The sequence below is a fragment of the Prorops nasuta genome, unplaced genomic scaffold (genome assembly GCF_024137725.1).
Source record: "Prorops nasuta isolate Cenicafe-Biocafe unplaced genomic scaffold, Cenicafe_Pnas_1.2 PNAS00002, whole genome shotgun sequence".
Taxonomy (NCBI): Eukaryota; Metazoa; Arthropoda; class Insecta; order Hymenoptera; family Bethylidae; genus Prorops; species Prorops nasuta.
The window spans coordinates 2675044-2696405 of NW_027116799.1; the positions used below are offsets into that span (position 1 = coordinate 2675044).

Here is a 21362-nt window from a genome sequence, read left to right on the forward strand (position 1 = left end):
AATAGTATTAGTTGGCAGGTAGAGCTAGCAGACAAATTTCAACATGCACAAGAGCGTAACAGTGAGTATGGGCTTAAAGCGTTTACGAAGCTGGTTTCTCCTCGGTATATGTATATATTTACACAAGAGTCGCTTGACCAATCGCTTGGCCCAGTTTCCGGAAGTCCTACGTCCAGCTGCTGTTCAAACTCTCAGCTTCATTATTTCCATTTAATTATTAGTTCTCCTTAACAGATACTCCTGCAGCAACGTCTTTTCGCAATAATTGTAACAAATGATTCTGTTACAGAATTGGTAACAATTAAAATTTAAACCTCTTTTATTTCCAGTAGAATTTAATTATCAGCAATTATTATTCAATCAGAACTATAAACACGAGTTTTAATTCTCTCACGATAAACAATGAACAGATAAGGAAATTAATTAAAAGTACCAAATTGGTTTTTCATAGGGAACCGTGCTTGGAAATAAATGTATCGTTGCTAGGTCGAGTAAATTAAAAGTATATTGTACAATATACAGATAGCAAATTAATTTCGTGAATTTTAGGTTAGATTTCTCGCGTTGCAATATGGTCACGCGTTGGTAGTAAATCAGAGGCGCGTTTACTTCCTAGATAAATTAACGAGCCACGTTCGATAAATCGGTTCTGGAGGGATAATCCGGGGTAGTTTACCCTACGGAATCCTAATTTGGAAATTCTTCGATGGGGCGTTCAACAAATTCTCTATGCACGTGTACGTAGGTTACGTGCGCGTGCATTAAAGTGTCATATCTCGCTGGTGGTCGTGTAACAGAGGTTGGAGGAAGTCGCCTTAATTAAGCCATTATCGATATCCACTGAGAGTTGCAGGGGGCAGGATGGTAGCCACAGCTAGCAGCATCTATCTTGTCTAATAACTAATAACTAATAGCTACGTGCCCCTTTGCTTCGTTACACCACCGTCAAACTGCCACCCCCAAACCCTCCTTAGCTTAGTCTCCAACATGGTGAACTTGTATTCCACCCCATCCCCCAACCCCACCTTTGCCAAAACCTTCCTTGCAGAACTCCAGTCTTGTACTCTGCTACACGTGCACATTTATTTGCCTGTTAATCATTCTTATAGAATCCAGGTCATACCTATCCTTATTCATTATTCAATATATTCTCTGCTCTCGATAAATCCACTCTCAGCTTCCTACAATTCTGCTTTTAAATTTTTTTACAAAAACTATACACCTGTCCCTTAATAAATCTTGCATCAAAAATCCATCCCTCTTCTGTCTTTTAGATTTGTTTCTATATTTTAGTAATAAATCTTTTTTTAATTGTGTATAGAACATTTCTAGCTTGGAGATTCAATTTTTCTACGATTGAAATTACTTGTAAATAATATTGTTTTTTAATTGCAGAATAATTGTGCATAGTTTAAGAAAGATTATGTTGCAAAGGGTGGAATTAGAAGTCTATTTTCAACTTCAAGCTTAATTATAAGCAGCAAGAGAATTTTGCTTGACACTTTTGGCGCGAAAGGGATATTTTGCAGTGTAAAATGGTTATTTAAATATGAAGGTAGCATTATTCCGAGAGACAAAGTGGTGTTGCCGCAGGGCCATGAAGTAGGATCGCTTTACTGCTTTCTGAACACATGATGCCAGCTTAAGGTAACCGCACAAAGCGATGTATCGTGGCGACACCCCATTAGGAAGACACATCACCATGCGTATCTGCTTTTATGAGCGTTCCGACACGTCCACCCTGCCACCATAGACCTTTTCTCCATCAATGAGATTCTCGAGCCAGTTAATTGGTGAAAGAGCCAAGCTGTCGTTAATTTTGTCAAATAGATTCCACCCCACACAACTGTCTCTTTGTAAAATACAGTCCAGACTTAAGCACGAGAGTTTATTAAAAATTTATTTGCATTTTCATCGTTAATATAGGCGAATCTTTTTGAAAAGTATAAATAAGTTAGTTGACAAGAATTTTCTGCAATGTACATTAATTATAGTAACTATGCAGAAATTTCAGTGATCATTGGTATACAGGGTGTTTCACGTAAGGCGCCCCAGCTCGAAATGAGGACTCAGAGCGCATGGTGGGGGCAGATGCATCTAATTGGCCGCGGAGGGAGAGAGAAGGATTAACGTGGAGAAGGATAGAGCTATCCTTTACTAGACGATACGCCTAGCGTATCGCTGCCCCTCCCTTCCCCGCTCACATCAGTCATCTTTGGTCAACTCTTATCCTCTTTCTTTTACTCTCTCTCCAACCGCGGCCAATAAGATGCATCTGCCCCCACCATAAACTCTAAGTCCTCTTTTCGAGCTGGGGCGCCTTACGTGAAACACCCTGTATATCTCGATCCTCGTTTAAAAACGTTCGGTGTCGCGAGAGACAGACGTTCCTGTTTGGATTTCCTAGTTCCATTCTCACCAAATGTAAGTGATCCTTAAATTCCCCAGTGCACAAAGCTTTTCAACACTTTTCGACCATCTTCCCTCGTGCTGCATTCTAAATGTAGGAAGCCATGGCAGCAAACGTCCCTGAGATTCAATTCTTCGTATTTAAATTTCTTCAACCAAACGTCACGTTTCTTTGACAGTTGAATGAACCCAACTATAAGACATTTATCAAGCTAGACTTGTGTTTTATCAAAGAAATAAAAAACTTCATTTTTCTCAGAGTTTACTTCAATATTTGCTCAAAATCCTCTCATCCAAAGCCTCTCAAATCTTTGAAACCAAAAATATATCGTCGAATCGTTTTATTTTCACAAAGAATGCAGTGAGCTTTGATTCAAGTGATCAAATTCTCTATATATATAAAATGATATTATTAACTAAATATCGTACATTAAGATATTCTCTTTTAACTCGTACGAATGTTGTTAAAATATTTTAGACAAGTATATAAAGGAAGATTGAAGGGTATTTGAAAGTTATTCGATAATTAGTAGTGCAGGGGTAAAAAGGGTCGAAGGTCACACGTTAAGGATCACGTTGGATAGGGCGAGCGATACAGGGGCGTTTTCTTCGCTCGTATGAGAGTCACTGACACGCGAAGGGACAAAGCTTTTCGCTCGGAAGATCCTCTTTAACCCTCGTCTCGCCAGTAATCTACCCCCAGCCGAACCACCTTCCTATCACTGTTCAACGATGACGTCACAAACGCACTTCTTTTGTCCAATTCTCTCGCCAAAGTCAGAATCAACTATTTGAAGAATATATAGCAAAAAGCCTATCGTACTTTGCCATCGCTGTTCAAGCCATCATCCTTTTTATTCTCATGGACCAATTGCTTTTCGAGCGTCTCAATTTCCAATCTCGATGATTTCCCGAAGTCGGAGGGGGGGGGGGGGGAATTAAGGACTCGAAGAACATTTAGCGAAGCGCAAAATCGAAATTTCAACGAGATCCCTCAGCTTGATTTTTCCGCTCACTTTGAGAAAAATCATATAGAGGAGCGCGGTGGTAAGAATATCGCTAGAGAGTATCGTATGAGATATACGACTAAGGTTATTGTTTTGCTGGAATGATAAAAGTTCGCTTTACGAGTGTTTTTTAATACACCTAAAGTCCTTGGAAATTTTTATTGTTCGTATGAGCGCGCTAGCAGCAATTACCTGAAAAAGAATTACATGGTTACTGGCTGCGTTCCGTGGAGCCCAGCAAATTCTTTTCATGGCACGTATTTTAACTGGAAGAAGCACGCCATAGCTAGTTGGCCGTGCCGTAGTAAAAGCCTCATAAAGATTTCGCACGCTGAAAGCCTTCACTATTCCCTTTCGGAACTCGAACCTGATTTATCGATTCTTAATATTTATTCCCCGATCGATAACCGATATATCAATTGCTCCCAATTATCTGAAACGAAAAATAATCCAGCTATTAGTTTTGCAAAATTCTCGAAAATCCTCAAAACATCCCTGGTAAATTGAGGAATACTAAAATAATTCCTGACGAAGAACAGCTACGACTAATACATGAAAATTTCTGAATATCATTTCCTCTGATTTTCATATAAAAAGGAAATATTTACACGCGAATTGGAATAAGAGTTTGCTCTAATGAATTATCATTTAAAAATCTGTAATTTGAATATCTAAATTTTGCATATCAGGCAAAGAAATTTGAGTGCTAAAATATCTCTCGTATAATAACAAAACCATAATAATTAGCAGTGTTAACCACCAGGAACGTATATCTCATTATAAGAGGGAGCAAATAATTTTTGACGAGTAGGAAAAATAGGGGAGTAAAATTTCGAAACGAGGTTTTCATTTTTCATGCGATATGCGGCTGGGATGAAATTTCCTCGCGGAGGGTTAGAGCGTTGCAATTTATCATGGTGGTCCTGCCGGGTTTTGACAGATATCGTCGCACGTGGTCAGTTTTATTTGCGCAAGCAGGGAGCATCCGCGATAAGGACGCTGTCGCAAGGACAATGCGCCATCGGCAATTTATCCTGGCAACAGACGAGAGATCCCTGCAAGCCAGGGGTGCGCGAGGGTTTGTACGGGGGGAGGGGTACGAGATGGCGAGTGGGACATGGAGGGGAGAGGAAGGATGGCGGAAGAATGAGAAATAGGGAGGAAAAATGAAGGGAGGAAGGAGGAATGAGTGATAGAGAGGAAAAAAGTGGAAAAACAGAAGAATGAGGGATAGAGAGGAAATATAAGGAAGACCGAAGAATGAGAAATAGAGGGGTAAAAAACAAGACAGGAGAATGAGAGATATAGAGAGAGGAGAAATACAGTGATGTCTGCGTGCATTGGCAAAAGAACGAGGGAGGATAGAAACAGATGTACGTGAAGAAAGATAAATAGAGTTAAAAAGCGAAGGAGAAAGGGAGGGGAGAGGGAGGCTGCGGGGAAGAGTATTGCGAGGGATTGGGAAGAAAGAGAAAATATACAGGTTCGTGTGGAAGGAGAGATAACGAAAGGTTGTAGAGGGAGAGAGAGATGGAGCTACCGTTGGTGGTATGGGGTGTGGGAAGGGGGTCGAGTCAGGCTGGTGGCGTCGTGGTGGGGCTAAAAAGGGTGGTAGAGGGTGGAACATCGCCAGTTGTGCCCTCGACGCGCTGCGAGTCGGCCAGCCCCGCCGCGTTTCCACCCTCGAAATTCTCCCATTTTCTATTTCTACTTTCGCAATCATCTCAGTTCAACTGCCTCAACGAATCATCCCACAGTGCAGCTTTCGACCCCAAACAACGTCATGATTATCGAAATCCAACCCCTTCTTCGTGTAATAAATGATTTTTGGCAGTCATGGTCGCAATTCTCGCTTCAACCCCCATGTTAACTCTCGATTCGGTGATTGTGATCATTATAGAAGCTCTTTATAATGAAAAAGGTCATTGACCTGTGTGTGTTAATGGTAGCAGGCTTCCCTACCTGTAATGGTACAACGTTTGGAAGCGAGGATTGTTTACCGGTACGAAGTTTCTTCGAAAGAGTCAGCAGGCTGTGACATGCGAGGCGTTAGAGTTCAAAGTTACGTCGATTGTTAAGTTAAATAGTGCTCTGTGGGGGGAGGGTGGAGTAGAGTGAAGAGCAGTTTATTGTGTCGTTGACATTTAGCTGACGATGTGACCATTATCACACAACTGCGAGATGTATACCTTGTTACGTTGGAACTGTGCAAATGTCGTCGAGCAGTATCTTGCTAGAATTATGACCCGCTCGAAATATCACATCCGGTTTTCGTTCCCTTTTTCAAAGACTTTATTGAAAAACTCACTCAATTTTCCCCCTTGATGGAATAATTCAACAAATTCAGCATTATATACATGCAAAGATACTTTTTCGCTTTGAGAACTACGTCAGTTTTTGACGTTACAACTCATTAATTGTTTGCTTATTTACCATTTTTAACGAGAACGTGTTTTTTTATTAACAATTAATTATTAACACTTGAAGCTTGTTTAAATTAAGAATTCTTTTATAACTATTAAAGGTGTGAATAAATATGTAGATGTTGGAATACCATCCGTGGTCAATCAAATTTGTGCAATGAACTTGATTATTAGCGGCGGTCCTTTCACGCGTAAGAGTTACCTTGTGCACTAGACAAAGTTAGCTGGGCTTTGACAGGGTCAAACGGATGTATCGATCACAGCCAATTATAAACTCCAATCGATTTCGTTCCATCGACTGAACGCCCGAACACTTCTTCCGCTCGTGCTACCTAGTTTCTTTTCCAAGCAAGGAGATACTTAATAATCGTCCGATGTTTTATCGATGCTGAAACTTTAGGACTGGCTGCCACCGTAGCAGCACAGTTTGTAAAAAGATTACGCAGAAAATTGCATTCTGTTCCCAATACTTAATGGCTGGGCCGAGGAGACCTTAATAGAAAGGTGAAGCCCTTCTTCGATTCGTAAGATAATAGGGTAATAGAGTTATTGATGCAACGTTGCTTTACGCAGTGACCAAGTTTGATTAGTATCCCTGGTAACTGCCCCTTGGCAAGCTTGTACAATCATTGAACCAGTCTCGAATTTCAAAGTATGTCAAACCAGACTGTTTGGACTTTGAACTGTTTTGATTGAAGAAATTAATTTAAATTGGATTATAGAATCACAGAGAAAAGTGCAACATCTAGCAAAGTTTCGTATTGGTTTAATAGAGACAATGGATGATTTATTGGTGCTTTGATTAATTAAATGGTAACCAAGTTGTGATTACCCTTGGGACTTTCTCTCCATCCAGATTGCAGAGGTCATTGACCTTATCGAAAATAAACTTTAACTGGTCGATGCGAAGAATTTCGATGAGAGGGGGTCCGTGAGAAGGGAATAGAGTGATTAGTTGTTATCGATGAATAATTTCTTTGGTGTAAAGTGTCTTGATTTGTAAGATAAGCTATGATTTATGGTCGTTTGCTTTATTTATACGAATGACCTTGTTTTATGACTGCCCTTAGGGTCTATTCCTTGAGCAGTTTGACAAGATCGTTGAACCTATCGATTATTTACTTATCGATGTAAGCGCAAAATACGTTAGAATGGGTTGTATATGAATATGATTGTGCTTTTCTAAGTGCTTTGGTCGTTAAAATAATTTATAATAGAAGTGTAGCAAATCTCTTTTCTTTGGTGAACTAAAAAGTAATCCAAAATGCTTGACAAGGAATTTTTTAGTTGTCGAAGTATTTTGATCTGTTGGATAATCGATAATTTATGAATGCTTGGCTTTATCCAGGGAGTGATGAAGTTTTACGAGTATGCAGAGGATTTGCCCCTGGCTAGATTGTCAGGATCGTTGAACCAATCGACCCCCTAATCGTCACTTCAAGTACAAAGTATGTCAAAGCAAAGTATTCGGATGGCAAACTTTTCCGATTCCAGGAATTGGTTTCCCTTAAAAACAGTGAGCCTGAAAATTAACTCTCCTCGGTAAAATCAAACATTAAATTTTATCGGATTAAGGCAGAGTATAACAATAATCAACAGTTTTCACAGAAAATTTTACATCAAATATCGAGAATCAAATATTAGCCTTGTATCATTTCTACGTAGGTAATCGATAACAGTATTCGATATTTTAGAATGTTATACTTTGTTGGATTTGACAGCACAGTCGGTTAAATATTTGGTTTATACTTGTACGACGTTTTATTCTCGGGGAAGAGCCTTTTCTCATTTTGGAAGATTAGCAAACACGAGAAGGGTATAAGAATTTGGATAGATTAAGCAAATTTAAAGAGAGTCGCTGGTATTTTCATGGGGTAGCAGATTTCCCCGAGCAGTTTGTTGAGATCGGTAAACTACTCGACCCTCTATTGACCTAATGCATAACACTCCTTAATAAATCCCAAAACAACTCGAAGCAACTCCTATCTCTGGGACGAGGCCCTCGACGATATATTTTCATTTCTGATATAATCGAGATTGACGCACCCTGGCAAAAGTTAAGGCCAAGAATCAGTGGTTCTCTTTTTCTTCCATCTCACTGCAAAGTTTTTCAATTGCATCTTCGTGCTTAACTTTATTTATCTTATCCCCTCGTACCGTCCCCCCCCCCCCCCCCACCTCTGAACTTCTCTCCTTTTTCTCGTCATCAAAGTTCGTTATTCTTGCAGTTCATTTTATACCGTCACGTCTACATTCTTTGACCGATTTATCGTTTAAACTAGCTAAAATCTTCAGTTTTATTCTCTATGCACAAGATTTATTAATGACCCTGCCAAAAGTTTGCTTCGTTAAAATTACGCAATAATGTATTAGAGGAATGTTCCCCCTTACCGAGGATTTCTTTGATGCTTGATGAGGTATATTATTAGTTTTGGGAATTCTTTTGCTGCTCAAAGTTTGAGTCCGGACCGTTTGTAATTAGAGAGCACGTTTAAAGCTATCAGATGTACGTTAACTTTGAAACAGAGTCAGATAATATTGCAGAGAACAATTTTGATGCGGCTTCAACCATTCCGACCACGAGCATCCTGTTCTTGGGCAATTAACGATTCTCCCAGAACAATACTGTTGACAGCCATTGGGCAATGTTGTTATTAATGTTACAGAATCACCATCGAATATATACCTATAGATCGTAATTATGTACAATACACGTTGTTACAAATCTCTCTGGTACATTTGGCGCAGCCTCTAGTTGCACGCACAAAATGATAATCATACAGGGAATTAATTGGACCCAGCATCACCCCCTTGACAATATTTTTCCCACTTCCTTAATTTTTATTAATTTTCTCGTCAAGTTATGCTAAATAATTATAAATACTATGTTTATTATTACCAAAAAAAAAGAGAATATAACAATTTTTACAGAATTAAATTTCAGTCTTTAGTAAAATAAAGAGTTAATAATTGGTAGATCAAATTTGTTTAGTAATTTTAGATGTTGATATTGGAAATAATTATCAATATGGATTGCCATCAGGTGTAACGCGTAAATTCGGTATGCATTACACATTAATAGCCCAAATGGATCTCCTAGTGTAAAATACAGATTAAGCATAAGGGTCGAGGGGATGGAAATGGGAATGGGTAGCATTTGTTGCAAATATTCGTCACGAGAGGACACGTATACAAATGACGATCGTTTGCTCGTAAAGCAAAGTTCTGGAGTGATTCGCGAGAACGTGAAAAATATTCAAGTTTATTTGTGAATGTGTGTGTGTGTGTGTGTTTTTATCGTCGATAGTAACAAACGGTAATGCAGTGACGACAAATGGTGGCCATTAGGGGAAAACATAGCGACAAGCGTGGCCAGTTTTTTTCTGCCAACAGGCAATCCCAAATTTATTGTACATGTGCGCGGCATGTGTGTACAGTATACCATACACGCGCATAAATAGTATATGCTTCATACGAATCAACCGGATGTTCCTTCAATTAAACGTCAAAACAGCGCTGGGTTTTCAGCGCTCGAACGAAAACACGATCAATATAAGCCCCTGAGCAAATCTGTAGGACGTATCACTACTGCGAATTGTAACGGCACATGGAACTTGACATAAATGATCATTTGAAGCACAGTTTAATCGATTCGGGGCTAATGCTCCATTGCATCCTAGCTCTGATCTCTCAGGGACACTACATAAAACACCACTGAAAAGATGATACAGGAACGTAGTCAAATTTTTGACGTTTTTTTCTTGTTGGTTTTCTGTTTTGATAATTGTAATAGTGTAACCATGCATGTTTATTTTTTAATTTGAGTGATCGACACTTGCTGGTATTTATTAGATTATTAATAATTCTCATCTAGCAGAAGCTTTAACCTGTTACGATTTTTCTCGGTACACGTGGAAAAATATGTCACTCACTAATGTATCTTCCACTCAGCCTTTATGGATTCGTAATTGTCAGTTTGACAAATTATGGCTTTTGAAATAATGGAATGGTTAGTGGGTGCGTAGTACATTTTGCGATCCTAGGTAGCCTTACGTAAAAGCACACAAGCTTACAAGAGGTCATCTGGAAAGTGAAATACTAAAATATTTAGCTACGACAGTTCGTGTCTGCTGGGACGAGTTAATTTGACAACGGTGCTGCTTTTGAAAAATATCGTGAAAAATTTAGTATCATTCCACACCTGAACGAAAATAAATGCTAATCAAATAGGGCACGCCCTGAGCACGCAAAATGTCGAGAATAAAATTTCTATTTTTTAGCATACCTTCACCATTCGAAATTCTGTATTTTATTAGATTGATTTATCGGTAGAAAATATTTGTAGTTTGAAATCTCAATTTTGCAATTGTGCATACAATATTTGTTTAGAATTATTTCCGTTTTGATTAGTTTTTGTAGAAAATATAAATATTATCGAGTTAGTCCACACAATATATATGTAATGAATCATTTATTGATTTGCTTATTTTGTCTAGCATTTAAAGTGGACAAAAAGTTTTTATAATCTATGAACTTTATACTTTTGTATAATACAGATTTATTTAACAATGTCATCAGTCTTTTAAGTACTTTAAAAACCTCAATATGATTTTATTATCTACTCTAATTGATAATTGTTTAACATCATATGTACAAAAATCTCTTAATTTGTGCCTTTATTGAAATTATGAATTAATTCTTGTCTCATTTTCTTCTTTCAAATCTTCTTTGCATTATCATTCTTGCCTTGGCGTTTTATTTCCCTTGGAAAGACGAGAACTCTTTTGTTTTTGAGGACAGGCAGCCCTGAGTCCAGTCGTTAACGCAAATTAACACTTTGAAAGTCGCGCCTCGTTACGAAACTGGACGCGAAGAAGCTTGATAAAGATGTATCATAAAAAAGGAAGTTCACTGTAAATCTCGTTGACCCTTTTTGTATTATACGTCCTCTTTTATTCTCTCCAGGTTAGTTTCAGAGTATTCGGTTTATAACGAAGCTCCGGTTAAATTTAACTGGAACGTTTTAAGGATTAGTTCGCCGTCGAGACCCTTATTTCGCGAAGCATTCGTAAGCTCGTGTAAAAAGCCTTTAGAAAATCTAGTCCCAGTTTAATTAACCACTGATTAATTTCCGTGGGGCAATAGGAATTTGGAACTTTCGTTTAGTCTACTTGCTCGCCTGAATACTCGATTAATCCCCTTCCAATGTTTATCGCGAAAGCAAAAGGAGTATTTAACGATGCTCAATGGATATGCCCAATGAGAGCATCGTATGTTAATATTACTGCTTCAAAGTTTAATTAATTATATTGCATATAATAGGTTTAAGTGTGATATAAATTAATTTCTATTTTCATTCGATGAAATAATCTTTGGTTCACTGAGTTTAAGTAACTAACAAATTCGTCAGTAGTGCCTAATTTTAGTTATCATTTGGAAATATTTAAAAATACATAACTCGCGTAGTCATATTTGTTCTGCAGAAATTTACTGCAGATACCTGATTATACTAAATAATTTCAACTTTAAAGTATTATACCAATATTTCATCATAATCCGCCACTGAATTTCAAATAGTAATTTTCAAATAATATGATTAATTGAGATATATTTATCTGGTAGCTGTGTATTGCAAATGGTTATAAAGATAAATAAAGTATAATTTGTAGAATCTTATTTATCAAATTGTTCTTACAGTTTTCCATCCATAATGTTATTCCAAGTATTTTTAACAGGCTATTCGGTCTAAAATTAGTATAATAAATTATAAGAACAATTAACTAATAATTTATTTATAAACTGAAGATGACTGTTCTAGAATATTCAAGAAATTCCAGGAATAAGCAACATTGTAGCACAATTGGGATTTATTTAATGAAGACTAAAACTTATTGGGTGCTTTTTTCGATAAGCAAAAGAGTGTGTTGCGCAAATGACTTTTCAGGATTGGTGTGTAAATTATGCCGCAATCTCGGCGATACTGAGTGTAACTGCTAGGATAAACGATATTGCGGTAGAATTTAAATTCCGCGCGAAAGTGTAAGGTGAGATGTTTCCTGCCAGAATGCAATGTGTAGTATTTAATAAAGGTATATATATATATATATATATATATATATATATATATATATGAGTGTAGGTTGAATACACTGGCATGGAAATATCATTATTCATATAGTATATGAATATAGGGTATGATTACATGATATTTAATTATAACATAAATTTACAGACAGATCAACGTTTCGAATTTCACGGAATACAATTCTTTAACAAAGTTAATTATAATTCTTTGTTATTTTAATATATAATTTTTCTTTTTACGTTTAGTGTCAAAAAGAAAAAACTGAATGTAAAAAAAAATATACTGATATTCCTGAAGACATTTCTTGAGCTTACATGAAGATTCTTCAAATAATAATTGTGTCCTGCAAACAAAGTTATAAAAATTGATGACGTCCATTATACAATTATTCATCATGTATTCCTAGTATAGTGTATGATTTAGATATTTGCATACATGAACCATCACACGCATGACTCTTTAGATTTTCCTGGCTAAATGAGAAGCTGTTTAAAAGCTCTATCGTCAAATTGCGATCACTGTTTGCACTCGCATTCGTTACTCGAGGGGGATATAATATTACCACGAATTTTCCTGATTTCAGTCGCGATCATATGTATAACAGTTAAATCTCTGTTCGATATTATTAATAACGAATCGTCCTTGTAATTCGATTATTATCATACGTAAACCCAAACCATGCTCCGCCCCCTTTATAAACCCTGTACTCAAATAATTCAATTAATTTATTGCACAGATTACCCATATTTTCATCGTAGCTTTGCGAACAACAGCTAGACTACACAATGTTCACAAATGTTCTCCCAACTGTCCACATTCTAAACTTCTACCTAAAAATCAATATAAAGCACAGTTTATAATTCAATGATTAACATTGGCAAAAACTGATTAACATAATTAACGCTTTGAACTTCGTTAACCAAACAATTCCATCACAGCCTGCTGTTTACTGTCGTCGTGTACTGAATTATAAAAAAAAAATGAAAATTCATGTGTATAAATAATTATACATATAATCGAGCAGAAGGGAGTGACGACGATAATTATGACGTTATCAGTAGGATCGTGGGTCTCTTTACATGAAAATGGTGATGCAGTTGATGAAATAAGTCAGTGGGATAAAAGTGATGAAGTGTCGATCGATCTGATCGAAGTTGAAGATTTCATTGGAGTGTTCGGTGAATGAAAAATGCCATCAGGGATGGTTTACGTGTCGGAAGAGTGGCGAGCGATGGTTTTTCTTAGCGAACAGTCGATGGAGCGTTTTCGCGAGAGGCCCGAAGCTGTTTTCGCGTCGTAAATCTTGCGGTTGTTCGGGGCTTACATTTTCGTTTTGCGAAAATGCCAGAAAGCTTGGAGCTTGGGCGGCGCGCGCACCAAGCAAACGCAAGAAAGTTGATGGGTCGAGCAACAAGCAGATAGAAGCAGCCGGCAATCCTGGAAGTGCTTGGAACTTTCCTTAGACTAGCGATACGGCCTTTTACCAAGATGTTCGCGTGCCTGTGGAACTTCTTCGACTGGTAAGAACTAATTTGTCGCTCCCTCAGTACACTACCCTTCACTCCAACCACCATCCCAATTACTTATTCCTGCGTCCTTTGACTGCTCGATCCTTTTATCCCCTCCCTCTATCCTTTTTCCCATCTAACTCATTTTTATTTCTCTCCACTCTTCCCCGACGTTTCTCTCCGTCTCTTCCTAATTCTGTCCGAATCTCGTCTTTCCTCCTTTCTACGATTTTTTATCCTCCTTTTACTCCATTTAATCCACGTTCTTTGTTCCATTTTATTCAACCACGTGAATTTCTCAATTATGAATACTCCCTTTGCAAAAGTCTCGATTATGCAACAGGATATTCATAAAAGTTTTCAGCTTTAACGCGCTGTCATTTTTTTTACAGAAGGATCCCAAAATGAAATTTGTAGAGAGATCGTAGTTTTAATTGAAAATGTAGTAGGACGTGGGTATAGAAATTCTTTTGGGTCGTTTGATATAGAAAATTCGCTTCTGGCCAGGATAGTTTTTGTTCCTCGTTGCACAAAGCCATTGAAGCTGCAGGTGTCAGGCTGAATCCTGACGAAATGGCCAGCCTGGTTCTCCGCATTTGGCCGCTTCGCGTCTACGACCACGTAATATTTCGACGTGACTGCAATGGGATAGCCAGAAGCTTCCAATTCAGCCCCTGTAATCGATACTGCGAGACAATTCGACACCGCAAATACTTTTCCCTTCCAACTAACGTTTATTGCGATCGTCGAGTGTCATTAAGCAGAGTGCATCCCCACACTTTCCTTACCAACTCCCACTTTGGCTTTGTAACCATTCCCCATGAGAGAATAAAATACACAGCCTCTCTATACTTTATAGCATAATAATAATAATAATAATTGAGCAATGTTGACACGCACGTTTTAACTCCTATTAATAATTGTCTTAAAAAATATTAGCATGTAGTTGTATTTCTTGGAAATACCAACAAGTTCTTAGCAATCTTACAAAATTACCAAGTTGGAAGATTTGGCTTATGATGTCTTAGAAAATTTAATTATTATTTCCTTAATGCGTGTATAGTAATTAACGTATACTTATTTTAGTATGGCAAGAACATCATTCGAGGAATATGAGCAGTAGACCGGAAGTTAATTTGAGATTTTGTCATTATGATAGAAGTTGGAGCAAATTACATCTCGATACAGGAAGCTTCGAGGGCGTATGATGTTCCGTATAATGTATATATATTTGTAGGTATATGTTATATGTGTATGAGCGTGTATGTGTGTTATTTAATACACGCGAGAGGTAGTTGAAACTGATTATGCCATACCTAAAGGCGATTTGAGGCTAAGTTGATTTTCCCTACGTTGCCAACTTGCAAAGACCATCATTGGCATCGTCCAATATTTAGCAAAATTAGTTTACTTTAACCAACTTATACAATATTATCTGCCTGCTGCAAAACAAAATGCAATGTTATTGCTTAGTTGGAACGTAATATTATTATCCTAGAAATTTAATTCTGGCCTCGTAACTCTTTAAAGGGAAAACGTCATATTCGTGGCTGCTTTTACGGATAATATTTTAATTTCTGTATTAAAACCTCGAACTTCTTTTTGTTGAGAAATTAACATCGTTATAGTAATATCCCTGCTTGGTTGTTAACTCGTGCCTTTATTAATTATGAAAGTTGTACGCCCGCCATATACTGTTGCAAACCTAATTCATCAATTAATTTAATGTGTGAACTTTTAAATGGAGATTGCATTTCTGTTCGGGTCTGTTTGATTGATACGATCTTTCTCCAATAAATAATTAGTGAAAATCAATCACTCCCATGCACCACTTTTCTCATTAAATTCTAATTTTTGTCATTTTGGTTTAAATGTGTCAAATTGTCGAATAGTACGTAGTGGTGACATTTATTTAGTACATATTTTCTGCCCTTCCAATTTTAACAGTGAAATATTTGTCAAGGCTTTAACTGTGAAATAATATTTATTTTAGTATATATCGTAACTCTTCTCTCATCTACAATTTGAATTCTTTTAGTTGAATAAAAAGAACCTCTTGTTAAATTTCTCTTCGCTCTTTTTATCCTTATTTTCAACTAACGTTGGAAGTTTTTGATAATATTATTCTTTAAGGTAAAAAAATTTAAATATAATTTATCAACAAATGTTATTCTTGAAAAAAAAGTCTTGAAAAGTAAACAAACTTTGCAAGTGAATTTCGAAAATATTTAAATACCCTCTCCAACTTTTATGTTGGGGCTAAAGAGGATGAAAAATAAACTTCCGCATAGAATTTTTTATGTTCTTGATAAATTTACATAAATCGTTAACTTTCATTTCAAAACATTATATCATAACAGTATATCATAAGCATGTAATGCTTATGTAATCCTATTCTAACATATTCGAAGTATTATTATTTAAACAATTATTCGGAAGGTTGTAAAAAACATCAGGAAGTGAATTTACTCGTAAAAGCTTGTAGGTATATATAAGCACAACGTATAATAAATTAGTCGAATAAGTGCATTTTCCGGACAATGGATTATCTTTTTGAAGGACCAGAAGCGAACAGCGCACTTTTTCCCTGCTCGGGGCTTTTGCGCATTCCCACGAGATATTAGTCGGTGAATTTTCTTAACGTGGAAAATCGCGGGGTATCTCGAGGATTTCGTCAGCTTCAAAAAGTTTCACCGTCAACTCAGTCAATTTCTTTCACTCAGCTATCTCCCTCTCCTATTCTCCCTCCGATATTTATTCCTCTTCCAATTATTATTAACACTTTTCGCGAATTTTTATACTTTATCCTCCTTTTCGTTACATGCAAACTCATCTCGATCCTGTAATTATTTACATGATTTAACCAAAACATCATAAACCTATCTTTACCACATTTCACTTCTTAATTCCCCTTTATTTTGACGCTTCAATTTTTTCTCTCTATCTAATTTTATTAATCCTTATTTACCTTTTTTTCCAAAATTCTTCGAAAAGTTCCATCCCTCCATCAGTTCAACAATATAACATAGATAGTTCTTTTTAATACCGTAATGCGTATGTTCAGTACCTTTTCAATCATCCAAAACAAGATGAAATATCCCACAGCTTCTGCTACCTGTTTGACACAAATTTCCTTTTATTCTGAAAACCTGGTGACCAAGACAAAAAAGTACTAACAATTTCAATTTTCTTCCACTGTCCTGAATGTTATCCATAGTGAGGTATCTCATCGCATAAAACAAAGCACCATCGTAGGTCTGTAACGTATAGTCAGGATCAACTGGAGCTTTGCACACATAGAGAGAGGATGTAGTGATACAAATGCAGAGCAAGGAAGGGATGCGATTGCAGGAGAGTGCAGGTTACGCGTGCAATCAATTGATGCACGAGCTAAGATCAGCTGCATGTGTGCTCTATCTATTTCTCTCACGGTACTTCCTTTCCATCTCACTTCCTCCCCCTAATCTCTCTCTCCGTCCTCAGTTCCATCAGAATATCCAATTGCGATGTAGTGCAAGCTACTCGAAGAACAAAATGTTACATTTGTTTCCTGCTGAAATACTCCATTTTTTACAGGATATTCCATTAAACAAAAAAATTATAATTAAAGTAACTCTGAATTTAGAATAGTTTTTAAAATTGTCTCTGTGGCCTTGATGTAGATGATATTTTTATAAGAAAAATGAGTTTTTTAGGCAGATTTTACTGTAACAAGTACAAAAACTGAGTGGAGAAGAAGTAAGATGAGAAGAAGAGGGAGAGAAAGGAACGATCTGGATAGGAAATAAAAAGAAGGGAGCATCCATGAAACGATTGTTCAAATCCCTGTGGAGATCCATTTCGCGTGGACTCGCAGGACTTTACTGCAGAAATTGACGTATGTTTACAGAGCGTGGGCCAATGGAATACACCATATCGATTTGTAACCGGTACTATTGGAGAACGGACAATGTCCATTGATATATTCCGTTTGATATCTCTCTCTATCTCGCTCTTGCACACGATTGAAATTTTATTTTTCATGTGCAATAAATACTATTCTACTAACCCTCTCAGTTCAAAAAAATGTCTCAGTTGAAGCTCCCAAAAAAATGATCCGTTTTATACTGACACGATCCATTTGACATACTTATCCCTCGACTCGGCTTAATGTAATTTTCCCCTCAAAAGTTCTTTGACCCTGCACATAATTCTGAAGCACAGTTAATAACATTCTATGCAGTTGTTTATAGTATTTATAAAAATGTCTACATATATCTATATAAATAAATTAATAAACTTTGGAAAGTAATAAATTTCTATCGACACGAATACTGTCCAAGTATTATTGCGAATTTAAAGTATATTTTGATAATTCGCAAGAGTTGAAATTTAAAGCTTGTCGAAAGTTTTTGGTGTAGACGTTTGCTCGATGCTTACGAGCTGATTCAACGTGCTTTTATTTCTCTCGGTTTCCCAATAAACTTCATTCTGCTTGCTTTATTCAACCGATTGTTCGGGGAGTGGGGGAAGGGGGGGGGGGTAAGGATAAAGTTGGTCGATAAATTTCTTCTGCGTTCACGAGCCGCGAACGCGGCCGCGAGAGAATAAGGATGAGGAAGAAATTGGCGAGGGGATGAAAGGGGGTTGGGAGAATCGAGAGAAGCTTGGGGGTAAAAAGGGGTAGGCGGAAGAAAGCTTTATCGACTGCGACGTCATATTGGAGGCTGTAAATATGGCGACCAACCCTGTACTCACCCCTTTCATGAGCGGCCAAAGTTTTCGTAGACGTTCGCAATTTTCGCAAAAAGCCAATTAGGGCGAGTGGGGTGAGAGTGGAAACGCTCCGAACTAAGTACAATCCGACGATGCTATTGCCCGAACGGTCATCGGTCAATGACACTCAGCTGTATTTCAGAAGGAATAAAATGAATCCACGAAAAAACATCTCTGATCGAATCCAAACGTTCAATCATGCGTCGGCATTCTCACTTTTCCACCCTCTCTATTTATCCTCCCATAATCTTCCAATTCACATTTTAAATTAGTCCTCTCAGATTTTTCGATACATTTGCGCTATGCAATTTATAATTATTCGATTTCAGCAAATGCCGAGCAAATTATTTCAAGCCAGTCATCGCTGCTTTATTGCAATTTAACGTTTCATGCCTCATCAATTATGTATCATCTTTTTTTTTATGCAATTGAATCAGATTTGAGATTTTTGTTAGGCAGCTGCAAACTGTTTTAAAAATGTATGAGCTGATTTCGCATTATGCAGGGGAGTTGCATTTGTTTTAAACAGCTGCGGGATTCATAAATTTTCAGAAGAGTATTAAATTAATGAGAGGTTTTTTGATACGTGGTTTTACATTAACATTTGTAATTTTTACGTTTTTATAATGAGGGAGTTATATAACGATTTTTTGTATCGTTTAATGCATATCGAGGACATTTGCGCTATCGATAATGCAGCTGCTGAATAAGGGATGAAGAGTCACGAACTGTCTCGTTTTAAATTCACCACTGGCATTTGGCTATATCGCATTAGTCCTAAAGTTCATCGTGAAAATATCAAAATCGATGAGCGCAAAGCTATACGTTAAATTGATCGTAGGAAAAATGCACCTGAGTATATGTAAATTGAAATAAAATACGTACGCGATGGTAAAAAATCTGTATAAACAACGAAACGATTTAATTAACAAAATTACCACCAGCAGTTACGAATTAAAAATCATAAAAGTACAACATTTTATAGAATTAAACTCTCGGTTATATTTATAAAAAAACCTGGAATTTCACGTACTTTATTTAACATTATTTTTACAAATTAAACTTGTGCTGAGATTATTCGACGAAATTTAATTGCTGAAATATTATTGCGAGTGATTTTTTATAAAAACGTAAATTTTTTATTTATAAATGAATCGAAATGTTTGTAGAGATTTATACTGGTTTGCCCAGTGGGGGAGAGGAAGTCAGGGAGATTTTGGTGTATTTTCTAGGTTCGATGGTGGATAAAGGAGAAAAAAAGTAGAAATCAGTGATCGATAGAGATAGAGTATAGCTAGTTACAAGTGAGGAAGGGAGGAAAGTAACAAATGAAGGGATGGCTGGTCTCGAGCGTAAAGGCCGAAAGTCGTTAATTACAAGGTGGTCGACGGTGGTATTATTACCACGGCCTAATGGCCGCCACAATGAATCGAGCCGTCATTACCTGGCGTCAGTGATCGGCGTTAGACGAGCCATGCTATCCGATGATTTATAATTACCACCGTTAAACAGTGCCTTCTCCCCTTCCATGACAAGATTAATATCATCACCTGCATGTAACCATGAATATTCAATCCATGTTTTGTTCCCTAAATCAAGCCAGCCCGCTTTCTAATCGTTTTAGAAAATTTCTATTTTTTTTTATTTATAATAAACAGTAACAAAGTACTATTTTTAATTCTCAAGAAACCTTACTTTCAACTTGACACTTTGTAAAAATTCAACATACCACTTTCGGTGATGATTCTTGAAATCTCTCGAGAAAGGACTCAATTAGCTCTTTGCAACCCTTAAAATTTGCATTCTTTATAAATTGATCAAGCACAGCTTATGCATACGCGTTTGGTTGATTTGGTAGAGGCATTCGAGGTCCTAAATGAAATTTAATTAGCAATTTGGAATGGGGCGTAAGGATCGATGGAGTAATTGGGGGATCAGAGGCGTACGGTGGGGTTGGGGTAGTTGGAATTGAGAGGGGTAAAAATTCCGATTACCCCTTTGCGCTGATTCCTTGGTTTTTCGCGATCAATGCTCCCAGGACAATTCCTCTCAGGCAAATGAACGTTTAATCGGAATGCCTTGAATCGCAATGCACGAGGCGAATCGCTGAAATTTACTTGATGCGCCGCAAAAGTCGACAGAACTGGGTCGCGCGATGCACCACGATGCACCACTCTCTATATACTACTTTCCTCTTTCTTTGCTTGCCTCTCTCTAAAATAAATGGATGAGAATAAATAGTCCTTCAGTCTCTTTCGATTTCCTCGTCACCCTGTCTGCCTGTCTCTATCTTTTTCCCCTTCCTTCCACCACCACCCATAATACAATTTACTACGACATGCACCGATACAATCCAGATTCGCATATTCACGTTTTTAACCTGCCACTCCACTCTTTGTCTCGATAATATCGCCATACTTATATGCTCATAAAATATCCACGTAATATCAAATAAATGGAAATAAACTGCGTCAACGTGTCATTAAATGTTATACGTCGTACCATTCGACGAAGCAGCCATTCAACCTTAATGTCCGATAATTTAGTTGAAAACTCGATGATGGGTCCATAAAAACAATGGATAAGAAAAAATGGTATACATGCATCTACCCCTTTTTTATCGTTAGATTATCTTTTCATTCTGTCTGTACGTGACTAACTTTTTCCCCTTCACCCTTTTCTCGTTCACTGCATAAAATCATTTACTGCTACGTGCTGCGTTTATAATTCACCCAGATTCGTAATACAACCCATATTCACATCTTTAACTCGACGATTCATCTTTTGTCTCAATAATATATAGGAATATTATTAACACAACTTGATTCTTATATATAGACTTTGTGTCTGTTTCAAATAAATGGAAACTAACAATTTATAAGCATGTCGCTGAAAATAAAATTTACCACTTAAACTTATTTTTAAATACTAAGGATCGAAATTTGCTTAAAATTTGTTAACGAATAAATGTTTCCATACTCCACTGAATATCGAGTATTAAAGCAAGAAAAGAATCGAGCTATTTTTGGTCACATTATCTCTGCTGGTTTTGATAACGTAAAAATATTACCAAACCGCGTTATTACGTTGGATTTCATAGGTCCATTTCGCTCTGTTGGATCTTATCGACTGATTTTATTGTACCAAATTCTATGGACCCTATTCTTATGCCCCC

General features: G+C 37.0%; 1 protein-coding gene across 8 annotated transcripts in view; it reads left to right on the forward strand.

The window, feature by feature from the left end:
• The window catches only part of LOC136777300 (uncharacterized), a 198494-nt gene that overhangs the window by 50764 nt on the left and 126368 nt on the right, over nucleotides 1-21362 (forward strand). The window contains exons 1-2 of one of the 8 annotated variants that reach the window (XM_066733491.1): nucleotides 5362-5418; nucleotides 13022-13444. The exons of the other annotated variants lie outside the window; for them this stretch is intronic. Of the exons in view, the coding sequence (XP_066589588.1) occupies nucleotides 13413-13444 (32 nt within the window). The 5' untranslated portion in view covers nucleotides 5362-5418; nucleotides 13022-13412. Of the gene's footprint in view, nucleotides 1-5361; nucleotides 5419-13021; nucleotides 13445-21362 lie in introns of those variants that run through there. 8 annotated transcript variants of the gene reach the window in all.